Consider the following 27,168-nt stretch of genomic DNA (forward strand, 5'->3'; position numbering starts at 1 on the left):
CCCTTGATAAAACACAGTGGACCTAGTATGGTGACAAAATAAAATAGGCCGCTTTTCTAAGCGGATTTAAAAGGAGAACTATAATGTATTCTGGATGAGATGTGAGAGAAGATGTTTCAGGCGGGACTTTTTACTGCGCAGGGTCGAAGTACTCTCAGAAGTGCTATTCCACCGTACATTATAGTTCTCCTTTTTAATCCACTTAGAAAAGCACGCCACGTTTTATGTCACCATACTTGATCGTTCAACTATTGGTGTAACTGTATTTAAATGGGGAAAACGTGAGGGTGTTTGGTTACTTCTAACTTGATCTCTGTTTGGTACCATAGTGAATGAACTGGGCTTAGTGGGCTAAGCTAAATGCTATCAGAATGTCACCGCGTGTCAGTGCGATTAAGTGCACGCACTGAGACGAGAGGTATGTATCAACTTGTCTTAGTTAAGGGAATAACATAGTTTAATATGAAAAAGTGGTGAAGCATTCCTTTAAACTGGTCCATACAACAATCTTCTGAAGCTATTTGTGAGAACAAACTGAGGTTTCAAATCAAATCTCGCTCGACAGTTTTGGTCACCTTTCACTTTCATTGTACAGCGGCTTGGACATTCTGCTATAAATCCTTCTGTGCTCTTCTGAAGAAAGGTATTTTACAATGACAAAATTGTATTCTTTGAACTCTTTTGTGCCATTACTGAAGTATTTTAACACATACCGTGCACAAATGCTAAATTATAAACCCAGTTACAATTTGTCTTCATATTAAAAGGACAATTAATTTACTAACATGTTGTTCCAAACTGTATGACTTTTTTCATCTGTGGAACATAAAAATATTTTATTTTATTGTATTATTATTATTACTATTTTTTTCATACAATGGAAGTCAATGAACACCACAACTGTTGGGTTACCAACATTCTTCAAATATCTTGTGTTCCGCAGAAGAAAGTCAGTCATACAGGTTTGGAACGTGTTGTGAGTAAAACTTGACCACATTTTTGGGTTAACATCCCTTTAATAATGTGTCAGTCAATTTGTTCATGTGAGATTAAACTTAAAAATGAGATTAAACTCACATTCCACCTGAAAACAGCTTTATTTCATTTACAGTAGTGGTTTGATTTTATACAGCAGTATATTGCTCCATTTGACATTAGTGCAAAAAATTCATGTTTGTTCTTAAATATAGCAAAACATAACCGGCACAATATAACACATTCAACAACATTACAATCAAAAAGGACAAAAGAAAAGACAGCCAGTTACATTGACATTGCACAAAGTTTCAGGATATTTGGTTATATACATACTGTAACTCCTTTCTGTGGGCTTGTGGCGTTATGTATTGTCAAAGTGCAGGATGCTTCACCTCTACAGGAATGCACATAGGCAGCACTCTGATCTCCCTGGACACAAACTTATACTGACCTTAAACACGTTTCTCTGAATTAAAGTCCTTAAAAAAAGGAAATAAAATCCTAACTTCTCAGAAGTTTTGAAATCATATAATACTATGCTACATTTTAAAACCTACATAAAATGGAAGAGAGCAGGATTTATTTGATGGATAGTTTACACAAAAATGTTAATCATTTAGCCTCAAGTTGTTCCAAACAGTGTGCATTTCTTTCTTCCGTGGAACATAAAAGTAAATATTTTGCAGAATGTCCAAGCTGCTCTTTTTTCATACATGGCCCCTTGTCCACATTTATTTTCATTGTACAGACAAAAAACAGCCTAGATATTCTTTTAAATATCTCTTTTTGTGTTCTACGTAGCAAAGAAAGTCATACAGGTTTGGAACAACAAAATACATTTTAATTTTTGGGGAAACTATCCCTCGTTTTGGGGTGACCTGTGCTCTCAGTTAAACTAAATACAAAACCCACTGTTCATTCATCTACCCATCTGAGGTAAGATGCATTGGTAGTGGCTGTTACCAATGACATCACAGCACAACACATACATACTATCTAGATCCGATCACGCTGCCAAAGCAGACAACCCTGGCAAATAAGCAAAATTTAGAAAATGCAATATACAATGACATGGTTCAATGTCAACCTTGGAAACTAATTTAAGACATACAACATATAGGAGCTTATAATAGCCAAGTTACTCACATTGAAGGGCTTGATATTGAAGTGTCAGTGTTACCGATTACCCGTTAATTAATCAGGATTAGTTCTGAGCACCGATCACCCTTTCCAAAGCATGAGAAATGAGAAAGTGCAGCTTTAATGTCACAGCTAGTTTTTAGGTATGGCTATAGTCTTTATTAGAAAGACATTTCTCCTGGTTTGTGATATAGACGTGTCATATTAGTGGAGTGTGTACTCACGTAGAGCTCAATCTTTCGAGCTTGTAATACATGACCAGAAACCAAACCAAGCATGTCTATTAAAACACTAAACAACTGTTCTGCATAACGCTCACATTTTCACACCAAACACCGGTGCTTCTCTGATATGCAATAAGTACATCCATTAGTACATTAAAACTATATCTCCCCTCTTAAGTCAGAGGTGGTCCTTCAAACATCTCTGAAATAGTGTCATATGTTTATATTACATTTGATAAATAAATAAGAAAATACATAAAACATATATTATGTTATCAACATGATCTGAGCACACTCGGCTGTATGCAGTGTAGAGTCCAGCCCCTGCTGTGTGAGAATTTCTGCTTGTAAATGTCCATGCGCATCTGTGGTGAGACAGGGCAGCATTGCACGTTACTACCACCTAGTGTGGCACAGCAGCACTACATTATTATGTCCTGCCAAGACGAAATTTCTGTAAACATGCGTGGCAGAACCTGTCAAGAGCTACATTCCTAAAGTTGTTCATACTTTTTTTTGTTTAATATATTATTTCTTAATATTTCAAAAAAGAATCAAACATAAATTAAATATACATTAGATATACATCATACACAAAGTGACCGCAAAATGGCAGAGCGACGTTATTTTGCACTTTCAAGCACTGGGGTTTATAGGGTGAGAGTTGTGGGAGTGTGTGATTTTTCTTTTCATCCTTTTTTACCCTCATGCTCTGTGGAATGGTGCAGTATTCCTCCAGGCAGAGGGAGGCCGCTGTGGCCTACGAAACACTCCTTGTCTGGTGCTCAAACCGAGCAGTTGCGCCTCTTTGCCACGCAGGGCAGGCCGCTGGAGCTAAGCCGGGTTTTTACCCTTTGTCAAAGACTTGTGGAGGAGACGGAAAGAGTGGGAGAGGACGGAGGGGGAAAGTTGAGGAGCTCCAGGACAGCAACTCCCACGCTGCTGCGGCGTGTGAACATGCATGACGCCGCCACCCATTTGTTACTACGAGGGTTGTATTTTTCTATAGAATTGAGACTAGAGCTGCCATCATTGCCTCCAACCGCATATAGCCAGCCATCCATTGCGACCAGGTCATGGGTGCTCCTGAAGATCAAGAGAAGAAAATGTCCATTAGGAACTGAATTATTTTTTTGGACTTGAATAGTTCCATGAAAAATAAACTCTTTTGTCATTCCAAACCTGCATCACTTTTGCAAAACACAAAAGAAAATATAAGTTTTTTTCTTCATACCATAGTTATGTTTCCATCTACCTATTTTTATTAACATTTTGCTAAAGACATTTACAGAATACATCCCTTGATGCCAAACAAAATCATGTGACTTTGCCTGTGGATGTGATTGGATAAACGGACTAACCAGCGTTACATGTTGGTTTGATCATTCTGAAATGCCTGAGTCAAAGTCTGTCATCAGAATGATTTGGGTTCTTCCCTCCCAGAAGAGGGAACACATGGGATGGAAACGGTGCTTTATTTGCACAAGTTTTATGTAACGTTCCTATTTTTCGCACAAGTTAAATTCACAACCTTGAAAACCGGAAATGAAAGTCATGAGGTCCAAAACAGGCTCAAAATGGACCACAGACTTCATTGCATGGACAAAAAAACTAAACTTATTTTATGATCAAGAGAAGAGACTATGCATACAGGTTTGGAATAACATAATGGTGATATCCCTTTAAAAAATGCTCAAATGGCATCTTTCGAACCTGCGGATGTTCATGGGGGCGACTCCCTCCCAGGTGTTGGTTTTTGGATTGTACCGTTCCACTGAATTTAGGCAGCTGGTACCGTCATTGCCCCCTGCAACATAAAGCATGCCCTCCAGTACAGCCACTCCTGCACTGCTCCTCCTGCTCAGCATGTTGGCAATGGCAGTCCAGGCATTACTCTGAAAAATATAAGAATGTCTTTAGTCATTTATTTATCCAAGGAGATAAAACATAAAACACACCCTGGAGACATTTTCAATGTGTCAGAGAGAAATGTGTCACACACCTGAGGGTCATATTTTTCTACAGTGGCTAAGTGTGAGGAGCTGTCGTACCCACCGACAGCATACAAACTGCCATCTAACAGAAGAAATATGTCAAACAGGGTTATGTTTGCAATTAAGAGCAACAGAGGATATTAAACATTTGGCTAAGATATAGGTAAAGCTTGCAGTTGTCCTAAAGATGATAATTTGCATTAATATTACATCATATAAATACATTAGCATTATATGTTTTTACCTAATGTGGCAACTCTAACATATCTTCTCCTGGTGCTCATGGCAGCAATGGAGGTCCAGGTACTTGTCAAAGGGTCATACCTCTCCGCACTTGAAAGAGAGAGAGAGAAATGTCAGATTATTTGACAATTGCGTAGTAAAAATAAAGAAATTCTCCTTGCATATCATCTTATTTCCAATCAAAGTATCATTTTATTAATGCATATTATATATATATATATATATATATATATATATATATATATATATATATATATATATATATATATACACACACACACACACACACACACACACACACACACACACACACACTCACATAGTGGGGAAAAAAGTATTTAGTCAGCCACAATAGTGCAAGTTCTCCCACTTAAAAAGATGAGAGAGGCCTATAATTTTCATCATAAGTACACTTCAACTATGAGAGACAGAATGAAAAGGGAAATCCAGAAAATCGTATTGTCAGATTTTTTTAAAGAATGTATTTGCAAATATTGGTGGAAAATAAGTATTTGGTCAATAACAGAAGTTAATCTCAATACTTTGTTATATACCCTTTGTTGGTAATGACAGAGGTTAAACATTTTCTTTAAATCGCCACAAGGTTTTTACACACTGTTGCTGAAAGTTTGGCCTATTGCTCTATGATATCCTCTAGAGCAGTGATGTTTTGGGGCTGTCACTGGGCAACACAGATTTTCGAAGATTTTCAATGGGGTTTAGATCTGGAGACTCCAGGACCTTGAAATGCTTCTTACGAAGCCACTCCTTTGTTGCCCGGGCAATGTGTTTGGGATCATTGTCATGCTGAAAGACCTAGCCACGTTTCATTTTCAATGCCCTTGCTGATGGAAGGAGGTTTCTACTCAAAATCTCACGATACATGGCCCTATTCATTCTTTCCTTTACATGGATCAGTCGGCCTGGTCCCTTTGCAAAAAAAAGCCCCAAAGCATGATGTTTCCACCCCCATGCTTCACAGTAGGTATGGTGCAACTCAGCATTCTTTCTCCACCAAACACGACAAGTTGAGTTTTTACCAAAAAGTTCTATTTTGGTTTCATCTGACCATATGACATTCTCCCAATCTCTTCAGGATCATCCAAATGCTCTGTAGCAAACTTCAGATGGGCCCCGACATGTACTGGCTTAATCAGTGGGGACACGTCTGGCACTGCAGGATTTGAGTCCCTGGCAGCGTAGTGGGTTACTGATGGTAACTTTGGTCCCAGCTCTCTACAGGTCATTCACTAGGTCCCCCTGTGTGGTTCTGGGATTTTTGCTCAGCGTTCTTGTGATCATTTTGACCCCACAGGGTGAGATCTTGCATGGAGCCCCAGATCAAGGGAGATTATCAGTGGTCTTGTATGCATTCCATTTTCTAATAGTTGCTCCTAGAGTTGATTTTTTCACACCAAGCTGCCTACCTATTGCAAATTAAGTCTTCCCAGCCTGGTGCAGGTCTACAATTTGGTTTCTGGTGTCCTTTGATAGCTCTTTGGTCTTGGCTATAGTGGAGTTTGGAGTCTGACTGTTTGAGATTGTTGACAGGTGTCTTTTATACTGATATACTGTTACAGGTCTGTGAGAGCCAGAAAGATGGCTTTTTTGTAGGTGACAATACCAAATACTTATACTTACTCCATCATGACTTGCAAATAAATTCTTTAAAAATCAGACAATGTGATGTTTTTTTCTTTTCTCATTCTGTCTCTTATAGTTCAAGTGTACCTATGATGAAAATTACAGGCCTCATCTTTTTAAGTGGAAGAACTTGCACAATTGTTGGCTGACTAAATACTTTTTTGCACTACTGTATATGTGTGTGTGTGTAATATATTATATATCTATTAGGGCTGGGCAAGTTAACGCGTTATCGCGTTAATGCATTAATTAATTAAAGCCAACACTTATTATGTCGCGCATTAACGTAGTTATTTATTATTATATTGAAAGGATTTAAGTGCCGTTGCTCACTACCTCTGAATACACAAACAGACAAACCATTGGTCACAGGAGAATACAGGGCTGTCTGTAGCCAAAGCCAAGGGCTTGACATTCTTTGTCTGGGATAAATGGGACAAATAAAATATAAAAATAACCAGAAACATGAGAATGATTCCGATTTTTTTTTTTTTTTAATTTATTATATTCAATGTAAACAGCGATTGATGAGTGTATCTCTGCCTCTGGTACGTTAACAAGTCGCGTTGAGGCTCGCGCTGCCTGTCTTTTTGTGAGAGACATTTGTGGAGAAATCAAAACAATTGAGCAGCAATATAAACTCACAGAAGAAACATACTGGGGTAAAACTGAGCTTTTTGTAGTTGTTGATATTTATGATTTATGATATTGTTAATAACACAAGTCGATCGCAATCGTGAATTGTGTAGCCTAGTTCAATAAACAAGTAGCCTAATAAATATTATGATATTTAAATTATGATATTTGAATATCACAAATATGCAGATTTAAGTAGGCCTATGTAAACGCTGACAGAACATTGATGAGAATATTACTACAGAATCAATATATGTATAACACCAATTTAATTGAATTTGATTAAATGAATGTTTAAGTTGATATTTACAAGAAATATTGCAACTTTTAACTGCTGTAAAAAGCACCTTATTTGTTTAAAGTGTTTGCATACTGCCCTTTTGTTCATTTAGCAGCACTTTTGTATTCATTATTGAATTTTGCGCATTCTGCGATTAATCAGGATTAATCCCAGAAAATCATGCGAATAATCACGATTAAACATTTTAATCGTTGCCCAGCACTAATATATATATATTACTGTTTAATATATATATATATATATATATATATATATATATATATATATATATATATATATATATATATATATATTACTATATATATTACTATATATATATATATATATATATATAACTGTTTAAAATATTAAATGATAGATCATTTCACAACATACATTTTTTTTAGGCTTTTCAAATTTATTTGACAAAATAGCATACCTGTTGAGACAGGAAGCACCATCATATCCTCCTGCTGCATATAGCAACCCGTGCAGGACCGCCACACCTAAACAGCTCCTCCTTGTTCCCATGGACACTTCAGGTTGCCACACATTAGTTACTGGGTCATACGACTCTACCGTAGCCAAATCAGAGGTGCCATCATACCTGGTTTGGGAAAAGACAGAGAAGAACAATAGGTCTTGCATGGACGTCTTTGTATAAATTGCTTCTTTATCATGCAAGTAAAGACAAGACTTTCATCATTCATAGAATTTCATTAGTCAACACCTGACACATTTCCTAACTAATCTTAGGTAACTTCTTGATTGCCCCAGCAGGATAATCTTAAGGAAATTACACAGCTTTCTGCACATTCTGTTCCCTTTGTATATTTTTCAAATGCATGATGTACATTTGTGTGTCTTTGGTTGCTATTTTTTCAGCATCACAATTCATGGGTGCTGCATTTTTAATATGCTATATCAAGTTAAAGACTGTTCAACTTTCACCCTGTCAGGATGTTTTTTTAATATATTGGCTAGTTTAAAAAAGCAATGGAAAGCTATAATTATTCATACAAGGTTATACAAGATGAAATATTGAAATCATGATATAAAATGTCAGTTATGACAGTCAAAATTATAAGATACAAAGTAATTATGACAAGTCAAAATTATATTAAAAATAGAATGAAATTGGTAAATATTTAGATAAAAATGATTATGAGATAAAAAGCCTTCCCAAGGAAGAGGTCTGCATGGGACTGTTTCTATAAAATTCTGTCATTAATGACTCACCGTCATTTCATTCCAAACCAGTGAGACCTGTTCATCTTCAGAAAACAAATTAGATATTTTGATGACACCTGAGAGCTCTCTGACCCCTCCATAGACAGTAGTGATCGACTGATATTGATTTTTTTAAACCGATAGCGATTATTTACATGCTTATGTGCCTAGAACCGATATTGTCGTAGCAAATTCTAAGTCCCAATTGTCTTCAATATGTCAATGAAAATCTCACTGAGTCAAAGTTCCAGGTCTCAGGAAGGTAAACTTTATTGTATGAACAACAAAGTGAGACACCAGCTGAACATCTGACCATCTCTTTCTTTTAAAAGCTCACTTTTATACAGTTCTAACACATGATTTCATTGCAGGTGCATTACTTCCCACACTCCTTGCCACAGTTGCTCTATTCATAAACTTAACTTGCCTTCTTCGTAATGGTGGCTGACTGCCACTTGTTTTTCTTTCTCATCCAATAGGCATCATTCTATTAATCTGTCTTGATAGTCAACTCATAGTTTTTCCACAATTATATACAAATGCCATTCTTTTCTAAGGGGGTGCTGGGCAAAGTTACTATAGTTAATTTCCTCTACAATATTTACTTGGTGTTATTTCTGTTTTTTACAATCACAGCAACAGCACTGAACTGAGCTTTTTAAACACTGTCATTTTAGCAGTTTCACTCACTCACATACAGAACAAAAGACATTTACATCAATAAATAGATTTTTTTTTTTAATACAGTGCAAAGTCTTTTTAACATTAATGCTGTTTTACCTTTTTATTTATAAGTACAGCTTTATTAACAACAGGCAAAATACATTTATAAAGTCTAATGTTTTCAAATGGAGAACATAAATAAAAGTGAAGTCTATCAACTCCCCATAACTATGAGCATAAATATAAGCATTCATTTTAAACTACAGTTTTAAAAGGTTTATGTGTTTAATAGACTAAAGAGTCAATATTCTCTGGAATATACAAACATTGTAAAAGCTGATGTATTTGTGGGTTTGTTTATTTTTCTTAAAGAGTCAATCTCATCTAGTAAGGTATCAAAATTAAAGCTACACTGTGTAACTTTTTTAGTTTATTCTTAGCTAAAAACACTTAGTTCTTTCAAAAATATGTGCTCATTAATTTATATTTACTTCTTTCACGTAATAAAGTATTCTCGTAAGTTTATAATATACCATTGAAAATATATACGGGTGAGGGGTTCGAATGCCGGTCGCCTTGTTGGCCCTCCATCTTGAAAGTACATTAGCCAAAGAGGGACATACCCGTAAATTCAAGCTTCGCCTTTCGCGTTTTAACACTCGATGGCACCGTGTCGAATGTGAAGAGGGGGATTGCCATGTTAGTCTCCTATGCAGTTTACGTTGCAGCTCTCGCGGATGCGTCTTGGTGCTCACGTGAACAGCATTGGCTGCCATTGATTTCGATCTGCACTACAACGGAAACTGGATAGGAGACTGACACAGGCTAGAGCGAAATTGTTGAATAAAGTCAAAGTTATTTTTGTTTGTTTTTGCACATAAAAAGTATTCTCGTAGCTTCACATGGAATATTTTAACAAAAACAACAAGTCCATGCCTTGAAAGTGTTAATTAAATTGCTTTTTATGGAGAGGCCTGAGAGCTCTCGGATTTCATCAAAAATAACTTAATTTGTGTCCCGAAGATGAATGAAGGTCTTATGGGTTTGGAACAACATGAGCTGACTGACGACGGTTTCAGTACCTAACTTCTCTCCGCCAAAATCCAACCACAAAGGCTGAATGTTCTCTCTGAAGGTGCTCTCGTGGACGGGATGCAATGGACATATATTGCCAGGCTCAGGGCAGGGAACTGGAAACTGTGTGAACACCACCATTGCCGAAAGCTGTGTTCACTTCAAGATCAAGCACGAATACACTGTTGTCAAAGGATGTTGTCCAAAGTACACCAGAGTTACCGACCACTACCGTCTTTGATTCGGAAATTTACTCTGTGGGAGAGAGCTATGGGAATGCAGACCTCTCTATCCCTAGGTTTCCAATTATTTCAGGGGTTTAAAAAAAAAAAAAAAAGAGCTACTACTTAAAACTACTACTCAAGTTTGACCGTTTTTATTCTAAAGCAGCTGAGACACTCACTTTGATGCAACATAACTGAATTTTCAAAAGGTGCCCAAAACACAAGGTGCCACTTTAGATTGGTGTTATAAAAGGAAAAAGAAGTTGATTCTCTAAAAAAGATGAGGGTTAATGGTCTACGTACCCGCCCACAGCATAGAGCTTGTTTCCGATAGCAGCGACTCCGACTCGTGCCCGCCGTGTTGACATAGACGCAACCATGTGCCAGCGGTCAGTCCTGGTGTCATACGCCTCACAATCTCCATGAATAGCAAAAAGACTGCCTCCACCTGAAAGACACACATTTAAATTAATCAACATTTAGACATTTGTGCATGTGTGTGTTTACATGCTCCGGCCTTCATTTACAGACCTACGGCGAAGAGGACCGGACTGGCTCCCTCGCAGCGACGCGGTCGGGTGCGGCTGTTACTGAGCACGCCCCTCTGCTCGGGCATCAGGTGATACTTCAGCGCCTCGATCAGCAGGTCTTTGCATTCGGAGTGGTGACGCACAAGCAGCTCTGTATCCACATTACTCATCAGGAAGTCTCGTGTCAGCAGGGGCAGACGCACACACTTCATCAGCTTAACAGAGAAATGGACGGAGAGTGAGATGTAATATGTGTGTAAAAAGGATCAGAGAATACAAAGGAAGGGAATACAGAAACAAGTATCGAGTCGCAAAGACATAATCCTTTATATGCACTAATCCTGTGATTTACTGTGATGTTGCTAAAAGCGCAGTTTGACAGGAGGAATCACACCCACCCGGGGCACATGTTGCCTCCGCCCATCAATGTCATGCTTGACCCAGCTCAGCACAGCCCTGTACACCTCCTCCTCTGACGGGACATTCAGGTTATCACTGGAGATGAGATCCAGCACCTGCACAAATCACAGGAAAATGGTTCACAACTCATCTTAAAACTTAAAAAAAAGGATTATTGTTTCAGTTAGACTGAATTTTTAACATAATATTTTGAAAGACAAATTTGTGTTTTAGTGTGAATGAAGGGCACTTTGATGCGCCTGTTGTGAGACCGACAGAAATGTAATGTAATATATTGAACGGGACAGATGTACTTTGTCTGACACATTATAAATGTCAAAAAACATCAGTTTGAAAAAAGTTTGAAAGTCAGTATTAAATTAATCAGCACTGTATAAATAGTCTTTCCTGTAGGTCAATGAGTAGAGCATGGCGCTACCAACGCCAAGGTCATGGGTTCGATTCCCAGGGAAAGCAAGAATTGACAAAAATGTAAAATGTGTACCTTGAATGCAATGTAAGTCGCTTTGGATAAAAGCGTCTGCCAAATGCATAATTGTTATTGTTGAAATTGTTATAATTGCACAAATTCACTATTCAGTTGAAAATTTATTTAAAAAACACTTTTTTTTAGAACTTATGTTACTGTAAAGTCACAAATTGAAAATATATTTTATAAATGCATATATACACTATCGTTCAAAAGTTTGGGGTTGGTAAGATTTTTTTTTTATTATTTTAAAAGAAGTCTCTAATGCTCACCAATGCTGCATTATTTGATCAAAACTACAGTCAAAACAGTAATCTTGAGAAATATTATTATGTTATATATTACTTCAATCTTCAGTGTCACACGATCCTTCAAAAATAATTCCAACATGCAGATTTGGTGCTCAACATTTAACATTTCTTCTTATTGTTAATGTATGAAACAGTAATTTTTGTGGAAACTGTGGCATTTTTTTTTCATTGTTCTTTGATGAATCCTTTTTATTTTTATTTATTTTTTAAAAATCTTACTGACGTCAAACTTTTGAATGGAATTCAATAATATTATTGAATTAAACTTGCATAAAAACATTCCAATTATGTTCCAAAGTTCACATTATTAGATGTGATTTGGCAAATGCTTTGGCTACCCAAACTACTTTATTAATACATTAAAATATCTTACCTTGTTTCAATCCATTATGCAGAATTAGTTTGACATTACAAATGTAAAAAAAAAAAAAAAAAAAATAGGGAGCCTAGTTATAGTTATAATTGACTTACTTTTAAACCATTGCTCTGTCTGCCAACCACATGTTAACATTTCAATTTCTTGGTCAACCAATAGTGCTGAGTGAGTTTCAGATTGAACAATGGCAGAAGGCATTATTATTATTATTATTATTATTATTATGTAATGTGATTTAAGAGACTTCAGCCAATGTCCGAGACCAGCTCAAGGACATGAACAGAGGTTTTAAGAATTACGACAAGCACCACCGCTGTTAGAGACAAATGTAATATCATCACAACATCATCTAATCTACACACTCAGAAGCACTATAACTGCCCTAGCAGTGTTCCTGTCACAGATTGTTTGCTTATTTGGGGCAAAGGGCACAGTTAACATGACTAAAAGCATTTCCCAGGTCTTGTGGGTTAAATATGGGGCCAAAAAGAGCCTCTAGCCTGCAGCAGCTGTTAAGTGCAAGAGAGAATCACAGACAGGCAGGGAACAGCAGTCTATGTCATCAGCAAGCCCTTGCTAATGGTCCTCTCTAATCAGTGTCAGAACAGCAGGGGGATTTCATAGAATCACGTAACTTTTCAAAACACAGGGACACTAATACCAGCAGCACTCCGATTATTCAAAAAGAATGCTCTTCTATGAAGAGAGCGGATTAGAGATGATGAAATTAGTGTTGTATGAGAGCAGGGACTGCTTTCTGCTGATTAGCTGTCTCAGCTTCTCACTGACATGCCGTTGTCACCACATATTCGAGAGGATGATTGACAGTGTATTGAAGTGCTGACGCAGAGAGCACTTATATCAGTGTCACCGCATGCTGACATTTTAGCTTTGGTGAGTTTGACTGATTGACATGGTCCAGTTAGCTGTAACCATACTATCCGAGGCCAAAAAAACATCTATCTCCATTCACAGCAATTGAAACGGTCCCGTGTATTCTGACTGAATAAATTTTTCCTGAGCAATATATAAAATGCATATATATTATATATATATATATATATATATATATATATATATATATACATATATATATACATAAATACATATATACTCACCTAAAGGATTATTAGGAACACCTGTTCAATTTCTCCTTAATGTAATTATCTAATCAACCAATCACATGGCAGTTGCTTTAATGCATTTAGGGGTGTGGTCCTGGTCAAGACAATCTCCTGAACTCCAAACTGAATGTCAGAATGGGAAGGAAAGGTGATTAAAGCCATTTTGAGCGTGGCATGGTTGTTGGTGCCAGACGGGTCGGTCTGAGTATTTCACAATCTGCTCAGTTCCTAGGATTTTCACACACAACCATTTCTAGGGTTTACAAAGAATGGTGTGAAAAGGGAAAAACATCTAGTATGCGGCAGTCCTGTGGGCGAAAATGCCTTGTTGGCGCTAGAGGTCAGAGGAGAATGGGCCGAGCAACTTTGACTGAAATAACCACTTGTTACAACCGAGGTATGCAGCAACGCATTTGTGAAGCCACAACACACAACCTTGAGGCGGATGGGCTACAACAGCAGAAGACCCCACCGGGTACCACTCATCTTCACTACAAATAGGAAAAAGATATACATATATATATTTAGACTACACTACCATTCAAACCTTTCAGGTTGGTAGGATTTTTGTTGTTGTTGAAAGAAGTCTCTTATGCTCGCCAATGAATTTTGAATATTTGAAAAACAGTAATACTATGATTCAAAACAACAGTTTTCTATTTTAGTATATTTTAAATGTTATGTATTCTTGATGGCAAAACTGAATTTTCTGCATCATTTGTCCAGTCTTTAGTGTCACATTAGCCTTCAGAAATCATTCTAATATGCTGATTGATGCAAGCTGATTCTTATTCTTAATGTTGAAAACAGCTGTGCTGCTTTATTAATATTTTTTTCATTCTTTAATGAACGGAACGTTCAAAAGAACAGCATTAATTTAAAACTGAAATATCCTATTTGTCATTTTCGATTAATTTAATGCATCCATGCTAAATAAAATTGATTTAATTATAGTATTTTTTCAAAACCTTTCATGCAGTGTGTAATACAGCCGTTTGTTAATGTAAAAGTTCTGCAAAGTTTTAAAGATAAAGATAAAGAAGAAAAATAAAGTTATTGTCTCCTAAAAGAAAGGATCAGTTTGAAACGCTGGCATTAATAAGGAAAAACCGACGCCGTCGTTCCTGTTCGTATCACTGTGCACTGTGATCACATCACTGTGAAAATTATATATATATATATATATATATATAAATATTATGTGTGTGTGTGTGTGTATATATATATATATATATATATATATATATATATATATATATAATTTTTATTTATTTATTTATTTAGGGGTTTAAAAAACTTTAATTGACATATACGTTTCCCTGCCTGGAGAGACCTTGGAAGAGTTGTGTTTTTCTTTGTGTAGGGTGAGGAGGCGAATTAAAAGCCAGGATGTGACCAGCCTTCCTGCAGTGAAGGTCGAAATAGTGCAGATCATTTTTTACCTCAGACTGTCAAAAGAATCAAGACTTCCCAGACGACAGAGAGGAGGAGAGGCCGGATCAAGAGATTCTTTTTTTTTTTAAAGCTCAAGGCAGATATGACAGGAAGGTGTCAGTGACATATATATATATAATTAGACATCCGTAGCCAAAACCATTTTTCCCTCAAGAATTGTTATGGCTCAACTCTCCAGCACTCCCCATGCATCATTTAACAGGTACACCCTTCTTTTCACATCATGAATAAATCTATTCTTAAAATCCCTCTTGCATCAGAGTTTCTTAGTTTGAATTTTTTATGACCCTGGGCGATTAGTCTGTTCCTCACACAGTGCTATCTCATATGTACATTTATTTATTTATATTATACAAAACTTGTCTGGATATCACTAGACCAAGCTCAATTTAAGATTGAACATTGGTCTGGGGAGTCTGCTCTGTATTTTTTACTGAACAAGAGGAGTGATCAACGAGCATTATTCAAATGATTCTATACGCAATTGGAAAGTCCTTCAACCAATCAGACCACAAGAGGCGTGATCAACGGGCAACGATCCATCGTTTCTCTATCTGTCATTGTGTTAAACCCGCCAATAGCGCATCAGGTGGATAAGCTAGTCTGTGATTAGTTCCCGCAAAAGTGTAAGAGAAGCAGTAGAAATGAATGTACAGGTTTCCAGACAGGGGCAAAATCAAATCGCCGGCAGATCAGGCTGGGTTTACCCAGTCTACAGGAAAAAAATCTACATAATTATGCTGCTACAGGGTTCTGACAGCTAAACACATAGGAAAACACACCATTGCTGTGTTATATGTACTTTTATGTTGTTTTTTTGTCATTTTGGTGCTTAACAACCCCAGGCCTCATTCACCTTTGTTTTACCTAAAAAAAATAATAATAATTTCTTTCACAGAAGAAAGTAGGGAGAAATGTTGCTGTGGAAACTAACTGAAATAAGTTTAAGTACTAAAGTACTAAAATAAAAATAATTTAAATATATCTATTTTTTAAACTAAAAAAGACTGTGTTGCAGTGTTATAAATAAAATAACACTGAAAATGATGAAGAATTTTAATTTGTGTGAACTAAGCCTTTAACTACCTTACTACATTATTAACTCCAAAGCCGATCGCTCACCTGTTTGAGCGGTAGCAGCATAAACTCCTCAGTCTTCGAGACCTCTACAAAGTGCTGCAGGACGTACTTATGGGCTGACTTGAGAAGGTCGCTGCATGAGTGAGTGTCTGCGAAGCCACGGATGCCCAGGCAGTTTGAGGGGTCCAGCTGGCTGAGGAGGAATTTGCAGCAGGCATCTCTCACTCCGTTGAGCTGCAGGAGACTAGCTGCCGGCAACAAGGTCTGCTCAAGTAAAGCAGTAGAAGTAGGAATTAACATCTTGAGGTGCTGTCACATTTACTGGATTTTGCTCTCAAAGTTTTTGGGCCATTTCAACAGGAATCCAAACAATAAGTTTCAAGTGAGGCCAAAAACGTTCCTTGCACATAACTCGTTCATGTTCAAGTTTGTCACAATAACCAAAAGAGAGCTGACACATTTACATTTATTCTTTTGAAACAGCACAAATAGAAGACCTGCATTTGCAAAGATGCAAATTTTAAGTTTGCACAAACCACATGAACATGCCACCTTGCTCACAGAGCAAACTAGATTACACCCTGATACAAGGTAACTGTGAGGATGAAAATACAGTAAGCTCTTAAAAAGACACTAAAGGCGACATACCTGCACATTTCCTTCTCCTACTACGATTTCGGCTGTGTAGGCGTACTGCACAAGCTGCTCCAGAGCCTGAGGGTCAATGTCATGCAGGGTCACATGGGTCTGACGGCTCTCTGACATCTCATCTGCACAGTCACAACACACACAGCTGTGCAATAGATGCTTTTGAAGAACACTGGCAGATTTAGGCAGATTAGAAGATAGATAGAAGATTAGAAGATACTGATGTCCTGTTCACACAAACAGTGAGCTCTGGTGGCTGTAGTGTTTGTCGAAGTGGATGTTCCCATTGGAAAGTCATTGGTGATGCTCCCCTGGCAATAGCTTTTAAAAATATGATCACAAATAGGATGATCATCTGCTCTGTTCTGTTGAATGCTAGCATATGTTCCTATTTGACTGCTGTATTTAACTGTATCACAGAGGGTCATTTTCTGTACTATATTTGCATGAAATCTGCATAATATTTGCAAACTCTGTTTGATTTTGTTGCATCGTCAATGTTCAGTGACATTCATGCCACTGGAAATCACTTTAAAAATGAATGACCATTAAGACCAGTGTTGTTATTGTCAACTAAAACTATTAAAATAGTTCTTGTTCATTGAAAATAAAGCTGAAATAAAATACAATAAAATAAGAAATGCTGCCTTGGAAACTAACTGAAATTAAAACATATAAAATTAATATAAATATAGCTGAAAAGGAAACCAAAATATGAATAAATATAACTATATAAATCTATACTAAATATATACTAAAAATAAAATAAAAATTGTACAGCTTGACACGTATGACAACACTGAACAGTTAAATCAACATTTGACACAAAAACAAATCGCTGGACCATTTAAATTCTTTTAACTTTTTAGACATATGTTGTACTCTGTTTACACAAATACATTTTTCATATTTCCTCTTGACTATCTGTAGTTAAACTGTTTGCATGATGTAATTTTATGAAAGAAAAGAGAAGAAATTCTTTTGTGTTTTTACATCTATAATCTTAACCACATATTTATATTTAGATTATTTTTCATCATACTTTTAGCAGACATTTAGAGAAAATATGCAAAATAATTGTTAGAAATTAGAATTACCTACAGTATAAGAGAAATGCAGCACACTTCCAGAGGACTATTTGTTGCAACTGCAAGTTAAACTGTTGTTAGTTAAGCAACATGTATAATGGAGTTTAAATCAGCGTGTTGTTGTAAGTAGATCTAGTGTATGGTAAGTTTAGAATAGTCATGGCTCTGAAGAGCCCACATTGTCCTGACTCGTACCATCACACTCTAGTCTGAGGTGCAGCTGGACTGATGAGAAATAGAAAAAACCAGGCACCTGCTGATCTGAGATCAAGACAGGGAAGAGAATAAAGCATGGAAAAACATTAGGAGATGACAAAAGCCAGGAAGGAAGGAAGGAAAGGCTTGAAACAGAAGCTGAGGTAATGTACATAGGAAATAAACACTACACAATACACCTTAACGATTATATGAAGTCAAAATCATTTTAGCGCCTTTAGTTAATGTGTGTTAAGTCAGGACACACCAAGCTAACATACAAAAACTAGTGGCAACGAAAGCCAACTTTGTTGCAAAAAGGTGAGTCAACTAGCATGTGCGTTCTGTGCCTACACAGTGCAAAGTAAATATGTTTATATCTGCAGGTATCAATAGTCTATTTTCATCATTCAAAAGGGGGAACCAAAAATACAACTTCAGATATACAAACCATAAATAAAGCAGCATTTGTTTACCATTTTTTTATATCAATCATGCTTATCACTTTCTTTATTCCACTTGGTACATGTTATAAGGAAAAATATTTGTGCATTTGAATGGTCAAATATGATGGTGTAAATTTGAACAGCCTTCTGTCTGTCCTGTCTGGACTTCTTTGCTTGTGTTCATACTTTTCGCTTTATTCTTGGGCACTGACACGTTTGCTAAGCAGAACAAATAATCAGAGTTCTCTCTCACCGACGGCCTAACATCGATTCAAAATACTGAAAAAAACAGACATGTCTGGCTGGGGGGTTTATCCTACCTTGCAGTTTTTCCCTCTTTTCCACCCTGGTTTTAAATTGCTTATAAATGCCTGTGTGGCCGTGCACATTTTGAAGGTGTCCTAGAATGAGTTGAAACAATATATTAAATTGTTCTCTGATAGCTACATAGAGGGTATGTGGCTTATTTAAGGGCAAAAATTGTCCAGATACAGTTTTACAGGGCCATTTACAACCCTATACAATGTCCCTAGGATGTAATGCTCTGTTTTTGCCTTATTTGGAAGAGTCGTTAATATTAATGTTGAGCTCTGCTCTGATTGGCTTATTTCAGCAGCTCGCAGCAGTTCAGTTGTTCAGCGAAGCGGCTGGGTCCTGACCGTCCTGACAGAACACAGACCGACTGAATGACACTTTAAGCAGAACATCTCAAATGGAGATTGCTAAAATGCAGCTTACCTGTTTATTGGTGTTTTCAGATCATCCGCGCGTGAGAGAGAGAGAGAGCTGGCGTGCATATGGTTGCCAAATTGTACAATAGGTAAAACACAGTATAGTATACGGGTTCTTTTTAACGAAAAGCTCTGATTAGGGGATTTAAATTAACAACCGCACGAACGCTCTTCATTCCCTCAGAATCACAAAACCAGTGATTTTAGACTTGTTTTTTTCGTCAACGATATTGCATGTTTATATAACGTTAGTCACAATGTAGGCTAACATTACGCAGTGGCTGTGATGTACTTGGAAATACAAGCATGCAAAAACATCATACTTAAGTTCTCAAAAATATAAATATATATATTTTTATAAAATGAATAGCCTTGTCAAATGACTATTGTTTTAACTTATATGGTGGAAAAGGTGACGTTTGCTTAAAGGATCGAGTGAACGATCTATAAGCAAAGTATCTACGGTTGTATTTTGTAATACAAAATAATATTAACCTTTGTCATTAGACACACTATTTAGTTTTGTATGGTACTTGGTGTTTCCTATTGTTAATGTACTAGCATCTAACGTTATCTAGACAATGCTGTCTCTCTAAGAAACTTTCAATTTAATCAGAAATTGTTTAAACAGTCAATAAGTGGATAAAAATCGCTACTTACTGCTTGCAGGAATACAGTTGTAATTGCCCCTTTCTTCAGTCTAAGACGCTGAGCGAAGCTTGCTTGAAATGGGCTGAACAAACAAACGATCTTAAATTAAATTGTTGTGGTATCGGATTATAATAAACATCAACCATGACTGTTGACATTTTTATTATCTGTGGGAAGGGTAGAAAAGTCCTCACTGCACGGCCTGGAACATGACGTTTGTCCATGAGAGCTGCCGTTTTTGCTGTCCTCGAGTGTCGCTTGTTTACCTGCAGTTCTGATGATTCGGCTCTGTCAGTTCCGCCTGACAATGAACATGTTTGGACGTATGCAAATGTTGGGGGCGTACATATAAATGATCCCCAACATTTGCGTCACAGTTGCTGTTATGTTGAGAATCACTTATTTTTCCGTGGTGTTTTTCATGCACGAGATTTACATAAGAAGTAGGAGGCGATGGTGTTTGAGACTCACAGCATGTGATGTGCATGTACTGAACTCTTATTATTTCACTATAGCAAGGTTAATTCAATTTTTCATTCTAGGGCACCTTTAAATTCGCTTTCGAACCTTTTCCCATTTCTATGGTATAGACTTATAGTATTTCTTTTTTCAAGATTTTTCTTTTTTCACAATATCTTTATCGTGAGTTCTTTTGGCCACGAGAACCGCGCAGATCAAATCTGATACCGTGACAGACACATTGGCCAGAACCATTTTAATTTCTAAAATAGCAATGTAGAATAAGACCTACTTGTAAACATGGCGTGGAAGTATGGACTGCATGAGGCCAGCACCACCTTGTGTGCCTTGATCTCCTTGTTGGCCACATGAAGCACAATGTCGCAGAGCAGGCCGCGCTGCCGCATGCGGTTCATGGACACGAAGGAATCGTGGTAGTGGCGCTTGGAGTTGTGCGAGATGCTGTGGCCATCCCGGTTCAGCAGCTGCATACCTCCCTCCATCATGCCGGTGCTCTCCAAGGCCTGCTGGAGCCTGGGCCTCACTCTAGGACTCTATAGGAAGCGAGAAACACACCCCATGAAGTCAAAAATCAGGTTTTGTGGCTTTTAGTTTGTCAAAATACTCTTTAACAGATACACACTTAAAATCCACTCTCTCCCTCTTCTAAAAAAATAGTATTGATGACTACAGATTTTTGTCCAATAAAATGCTGTCTAAAATGAGAATGTCCCTCCCCCTAATAGAGTGCAACAGTGCCCACACACTTTTTCAATGGTCTTGGTTCTGGAAATATTTTTTCGCATAAATTTGTCCCATAATATTTTTTTTTAAAGACATGGTTCTGTGTTTTTTTCTAGGCTTGGTTGTGTTTATGGGCAAGGTATAACATGTCTTAATACTTCTTTCTTTTCCTTTTTTCGCTGTTTTTTATATTTGACCTTTATTCCACACCGCTGTCTCCACTGTCCTTTGAACGGCTCGTTTGCTTCCTGCTTCTATGAAGCCCATCCCTCCGAAAAATGCAATGGTCTTAGATTGGTTAGATGGCCAAATGTAGTTTCATGTATTTTTATTGGCTGAAGTGCCAAGCACAGGTTGTCCGGAAACGCCACTCTCTTACCATTACGGCCAGAAGTCACATCTGGGGCAGTGTTTATGTTAATAGCAAGGGTTTATGATTTCACTAACCTGGGAAGAAGCCGTTATACAATACAATATATTGTATTATTATACAATATCTCCGTTTGCATTAAACTTTTAGTGCTGTAACTTTGCAGATACTGTTTATGCTCAAGCAGCAAACTTACACACTAACTAAAGTTAAAAAAGTGAAATCACATGCAACCACCCCTTTAAGTCTTTGTTAAAGAGATATAAGCCATGAACCAAACCAACCAACATATTTTGAAGCAAAAAAAATGTTTTTTTTTTTAAATGTTAAAGGTACTTAACGACTTGACTTAATGAGGGAAAGAACCATCTCATGAAGGATTGTGAATGACCTAAAATAAATCAACAGATAAATATTAAAAAACTGAGGTAAACAGGCCATTGGCTATCTGTTTCAACTTTTCAATAAGAAATAAGTCCAGAAAAAAATTATTTGATGAGGGTTTTAAGAACTCTCATTCAAGCTAACACTAATTATTAATTAATGTCATGTTTAACATCTGTGCATTACCTCTAACAATCTTTGAGTTATTCGCCAGGCTGTAAATCCATTTTAATTTATGCTTTCTTGGTTCACATTTCCTTTCCATGCAGCATAATGGTTGCTTCAAGGCATTTTAAACAATGAGTACAGAATCATAATGGGAGAAGTGAGCCAGACCGAATCACTCAAGCAATAAATATCATGAAAATGATTACTTCCCAAATTCCCACTCATTTTATAGCTTATAGCTACATATACGGTTTGCTCCTTAGCAGTGGCCTTTTCTCAATGGCCCGAGGCCTCAAAAGCATTTTAAATTTGGTCTCTCGCTCACATAAAGACTCTGGCACATTCAACCGGCTGGTTGATTTTAAAAATGAAACCGTGTTCCAGATTAAAAGACAAACTGTATGGGGAAGGTTGAACCAGGACACGACGTGATGAGTTGGACGGCCAGCTGCACACATTCAATTCTCAGTCAAAAGCATCACTATAGAAACCACGGTAACATGTGCTGGTATCTGCCATACACTTCAGTTTGAGTGGGAAGATTGGATGGCGCAGTGAGAGACAATTTAAAGGAGGGCGATAAATAGCAATCCAGTTTACAAAGGTGAGATTACAAGATGCCACCTCTTCTTATTGGACCATTTTGTGTCAACTCAACCAGAGATCCCTGGCTAAAAAGATTCTATTGAAAAAGAAATGCATAAATGAAGAAGAAAGCCAAAATATTAAATGTCATGAATGTTTATTTACTCAGAACTTCACGGTTTTGTAAAGGGGAGATAGTCAAAATGACAATTTTCACCTGAGATTTGGAGCCAAATTACAGGGGTGTAAAAATGACTTTTTAAAAAAGCAGCATTATTATTTTATGTTTACACCGAGATTGGTATGTCTATTAGAAATCTTTGTTGCATTATCTGCCAACAGTAAAAGTTCAAAAATAAGAAAAAGCTTTTCCTGTGTTTTTTGCCACAAGTTTGCATGCCTGTAACTCAAAAAGTAGGCTATTAAAGTTAAAGGATATATGACTTGCTTCTTTCTGATGAACATAATCTGAGTCATATTAATAAATATCCTGACATTTCCAAGCTTTATAATGGCAGTGAAAGGGGTTCACGAGTTATGCTCAAAAAAGTGCAACCATCCATCATAAACCTTCTGAAGCGAGTCGATGGGTTTTGTAAGAAAAATATCCATATTTAACTTTTTAAAGTAGCTTCCACCAGACCACCTTCCGTATTCATCTTTCATTAAGTTTTCATCAGAAATAAGAAAGTCATATACGCCTAGGATGTCTTGAGGGTGAGTAAATCATGGGGTCATTTTCATTTTAAAGTGAACTAATCCTATAAGTGAATTAAATATCCTTTTAGATTCTGGATCTTATCAAACTTTTCTTTTGGCATCTTAATTTTAAAAGGCCCCATATAGTACAATCCCAGAGATAGGGAGATCTTAATGCGGCTCAAGGAGTAAATTTGTCAATTCTACACATTTTTAGCAGTCAAAACCCAAATGTGGGTCTCTTTGCATGCAGCTGCTACTATTGTCTTTTTAAGATGAATATCTGAAGAACAAATAATGTTGAAACTAGAAATGTATCTATTTTTCTATCAACATAATTGCATAGAACATGGCATGCAAAATGCATTTATAACATTTAATATTTTGGTTTTCATCACTGTTTATGTCTCTTTAGAAAAAAAATATTGACAAAATCAAAAATTTAAGCCAGGGAAGTTTCCAAAATTTGGTTGATTTGACATGGAATTCGCCTATTAGATGTTGAAGTGTATACTGTTTTAAATAAATCATTCAGCAATGGGATGTTTTGTTGTTTTCCTAACAATCCCGCTCCAAATGAGTATTATTTAACCGAGTCTATAAGATATCATATAAGAGTCATAGGCTCAGTATTATAGCCAGCAGTGGTGTGGCTGCCCACAAGATGGCTATGGGGTTTCGGATGTATAAAACCTTTAGTTATACAAAGCAAGCGTTGCGGTCTGAAACCTGAGGTCACTAACTGTTTAAACATGCAGAACAGATGAAACTGTTGACAATAGGTATTTGTAGTATGGTAGGCACTGAGGATAGAGTTTCTGTGGAGGCCTGCCTATGTGTGGCCCCTTAAAACAGTACCAAATTGAGAAACGCAGCATTACTGCTGAACACAATTTGTATAATGATGTTTTTTCAGGCAATGACTGTACCGTCAGAAAAAAGGTACATTGCTGTCACTGTCACTATGAACACATATGTACACAAACTGTAATTGTAAGTTATTAATATGTTCCTTTAAGGTACTAATATGCACTCTTAAAATACTTATATGTACCTTTTAAGGTACTAATATGTAACATTTAGGGGTAAGGTAAAAAAAGATGGACCGCCCCAGTGACATTACTGTACCTTTTTTTCTGAGAGTGGTTAAGCTTCTTCATAAACTTCAGTTGTATTATTTCCAGAACTCGTTTGACTAAACACGTCTCCCCTGTATTTGTATTCTAACGTCATTGATTTTAAGGTCTTACTGCTTACCTATAAGGCACTCAATGATCACATATACTAGATCTTCTTCTGCCCCCACTCTTGTTCTGTCTCATATCCGCATGATTTTCACAGGTTCAAGAGCTTTTAGTTGCACAGCTCGCCATTTATGGAACTCGCTTTCACAGGACATCCAAAATAGTGTATTTTTTGTGATATTTTTCTCATCTTAAAACTCAACTTTATAGACAGGCTTTGCCCCTATTTGCCCAATTTACTTTATGTTGTGTTTTTAGGCCACACTGAGGGCCTTTATATTTTATATTGATATGTGCTTTTTATGATTGTAAGGTGCCCTTGATCCCCCATCATCTATAATATAGTGTAGCTAACTTAACTAAAATAAATATATTTCTTTTAAATCTTAAAGTTTTTGAACGCTTCTTATAGTGTTTGTAAACGACAACGTATTATTATTATTTTTTAGAATTGTACGGTAGTAGCAATAGCTTTAGTGGTTTTTGGCAGAAACACGAGGACAGGATAATTCAGTAAATATAGAAAAAGCATATTTCCTCTTGCATACTAGAGAGGCTGTTCCAGAGTTATACAGCTAAAGACAATCCCTATTCCCTACAAACATCCCCAGTATCATTAAATCTGACTCAGCACACTGTGTGCCATCCAGACAGAGCATCTATCACCCCTCCTCCTCTGTTCCACACAAGTCATCCAGCATAATAACTGAGTAACCAGCACTACCTGGACTGATGGACGTCTTTTCCTTTTGTTTCGATTGTCTGCTTTATGAAGAATGTTTTGGATTGAATCCTAGAGTGCAGCGGCTGAGCATCACAGTCCATATGAAAAATGCATAAAGCCTCAGTTAGGAAGCTTGTGTGTTGTTGACGTAAATGAAAGCCGCATGAGTACTGCTCACTGACGTCACATTTTAAGGTCGCACCGGATGTTTGTTTTTCTATGTTTTGCTCTTAATCGAGGGTTCGATAAAAACTACACCCAAACAACATCAACAACAAGATATCGTCGAGCAATTTGATAACGCTCCCTCTAAAATATCTAAAAGCTACACCACAATTTTCAAATCACACCACCTTAACATCTATTCGCTAGTAGTGATGGAAAGTAGCGACTCATTCCCGCGAATCGGTTCCTTTGAACAGGTCGTTACAAAACAGTTCAGCAATTATTTTACGTCATGGCGTAATTACCACGTGATCAATGACGTCCCTATGGGGCATATCAAATGCTATAAACTTTCAAATAAAACATACGCAGGCACACATGGCTGTCTATTACTTTCTTTTTTAAGTTTTATTAAGATGTTTTCATATATATGTATGTATTAATGTATGTATGTATGTGTATATATATATATATATATATATATATATATATATATATATATATATATATATATATATATATATATATATATATATATATATATATGTGTGTGTGTGTGTGTGTGTGTGTGTGTGTGTGTGTGTGTGTGTGTGTGTGTGTGTGTGTGTGTTAATAATTTTATTTCATTATAACCAATCGAGTCTCCTTTAAATATCAGTTTCTGACGCGATAAACGACTCACTAGGTTTCAATTCCTTTTGAACCCGATTCATTGACAGATGCGACTCAAACGAACGCTTCGTTCAAGAATTGGACATTAAAAGCTCATAGATGTGTACTAACAAAATAATTGTCTACTCTCCATGTACATACAATAAATTAAATCATGCAACAGGACAATATGCTGCTTTATTTAATAGTATAACTGGACATGGCTGAGCCCATATTGCCTTTGTTCAGGTGAGATTTTACAGTGCAGGCAGGCAGTAGCACTGACAGCTGAATAACGAAAAACACAATTAAGCCCTAATAACATATTTCAAACGCTTAAACGATAACATTAAGTTAGATACAAAGAAATGCTGAATGCAAAAGACAGTCTGTCTGAGTATGTTTGAACAAAGAGCACATCAATGCGATAAAGCCATTTCATAACGCTGCAGCTCTAGCCACGGCGAGCATACGTTTGCATATCGTGTATTTTAGTATAAGTTACAAAATTAAGTGATCAATAAATAAATGCCTGCTTTCATTGTCAGTTGAGATGCAATTCAGTCTGGATGAGATCAGAATCTAAGCTCACCTGCCGTCGTCTGTGTCTGATTGACAAGACTCGTTTCTTTCTGTGTAGCGCTCTCTCCAGTTTTGTCCGTGTATTATTAATGATGATGCATGTAGTGATTTATTTAGCCGTGCGTGGCGAGCTGACATGCTACTTCACATGTCGCATCAAAACAGACGTCTGTCTCTCAGCTCTGATCTGCATTACTAAAAAAAAAAAATATTTTGTTGAACATGTCACGCCCACCACGAATGCGACTATTTGTTTTAATATAATCACGGAGTAGCCTATGTGAACTTTGCTCTACGAGCCTCTGTAATTGGAGACCTGTCTCGATGGATATCAGATTTTATTATTTTATATATTTTAACTGAAAAGTAAGTAAGTAAGTAAATAAATAAATAAAAGCGCCTATTAAAGTCGTGGCTGGAAACATTCTGCATTTGAACAAAAATAAACCCCACACTGATTATATTCCTTATTATGTGAAGGCAAATAGTCTGTTTATAATAATACGACAAAAAATAAGCAGGCCATAATGTCCTGTGAG

General features: G+C 36.8%; 1 protein-coding gene and 1 long non-coding RNA gene across 3 annotated transcripts in view; one reads left to right on the plus strand and one right to left on the minus strand.

The window, feature by feature from the left end:
- The window catches only part of LOC137078699 (uncharacterized), a 24,689-nt gene extending 13,690 nt beyond the window's left edge, over positions 1–10,999 (plus strand). Inside the window, exon 3 of the long non-coding RNA XR_010905338.1 lies at positions 10,860–10,999. This is a non-coding gene — a long non-coding RNA (uncharacterized lncRNA). The remainder of the gene's footprint in view (positions 1–10,859) is intronic.
- Positions 1,087–26,810, minus strand: klhl17 (kelch-like family member 17). Of its 2 annotated transcripts, none has more exons than XM_067446251.1 (12): positions 26,640–26,810; positions 20,606–20,867; positions 16,744–16,865; positions 16,138–16,359; positions 11,259–11,375; positions 10,862–11,075; positions 10,634–10,778; positions 7,579–7,746; positions 4,581–4,669; positions 4,345–4,418; positions 4,056–4,237; positions 1,087–3,428 (listed from the first exon to the last, which is right to left on the minus strand). In XM_067446251.1, the coding sequence occupies exons 2-12, from the start codon at positions 20,817–20,819 to the stop codon at positions 3,200–3,202; spliced, it is 1,776 nt and encodes a 591-aa protein (XP_067302352.1). In that variant the 5' UTR covers positions 20,820–20,867; positions 26,640–26,810; the 3' UTR covers positions 1,087–3,199. The 2 variants fall into 2 exon arrangements, with proteins under 2 accessions (XP_067302352.1, XP_067302353.1); XM_067446252.1 differs by lacking the exon at positions 26,640–26,810 and adding an exon at positions 25,232–25,543.
- Between the last annotated feature and the right edge of the window lie 358 nt (positions 26,811–27,168).

Source organism: Pseudorasbora parva, chromosome 6 (genome assembly GCF_024679245.1).
Source record: "Pseudorasbora parva isolate DD20220531a chromosome 6, ASM2467924v1, whole genome shotgun sequence".
NCBI lineage: Eukaryota > Metazoa > Chordata > Actinopteri > Cypriniformes > Gobionidae > Pseudorasbora > Pseudorasbora parva.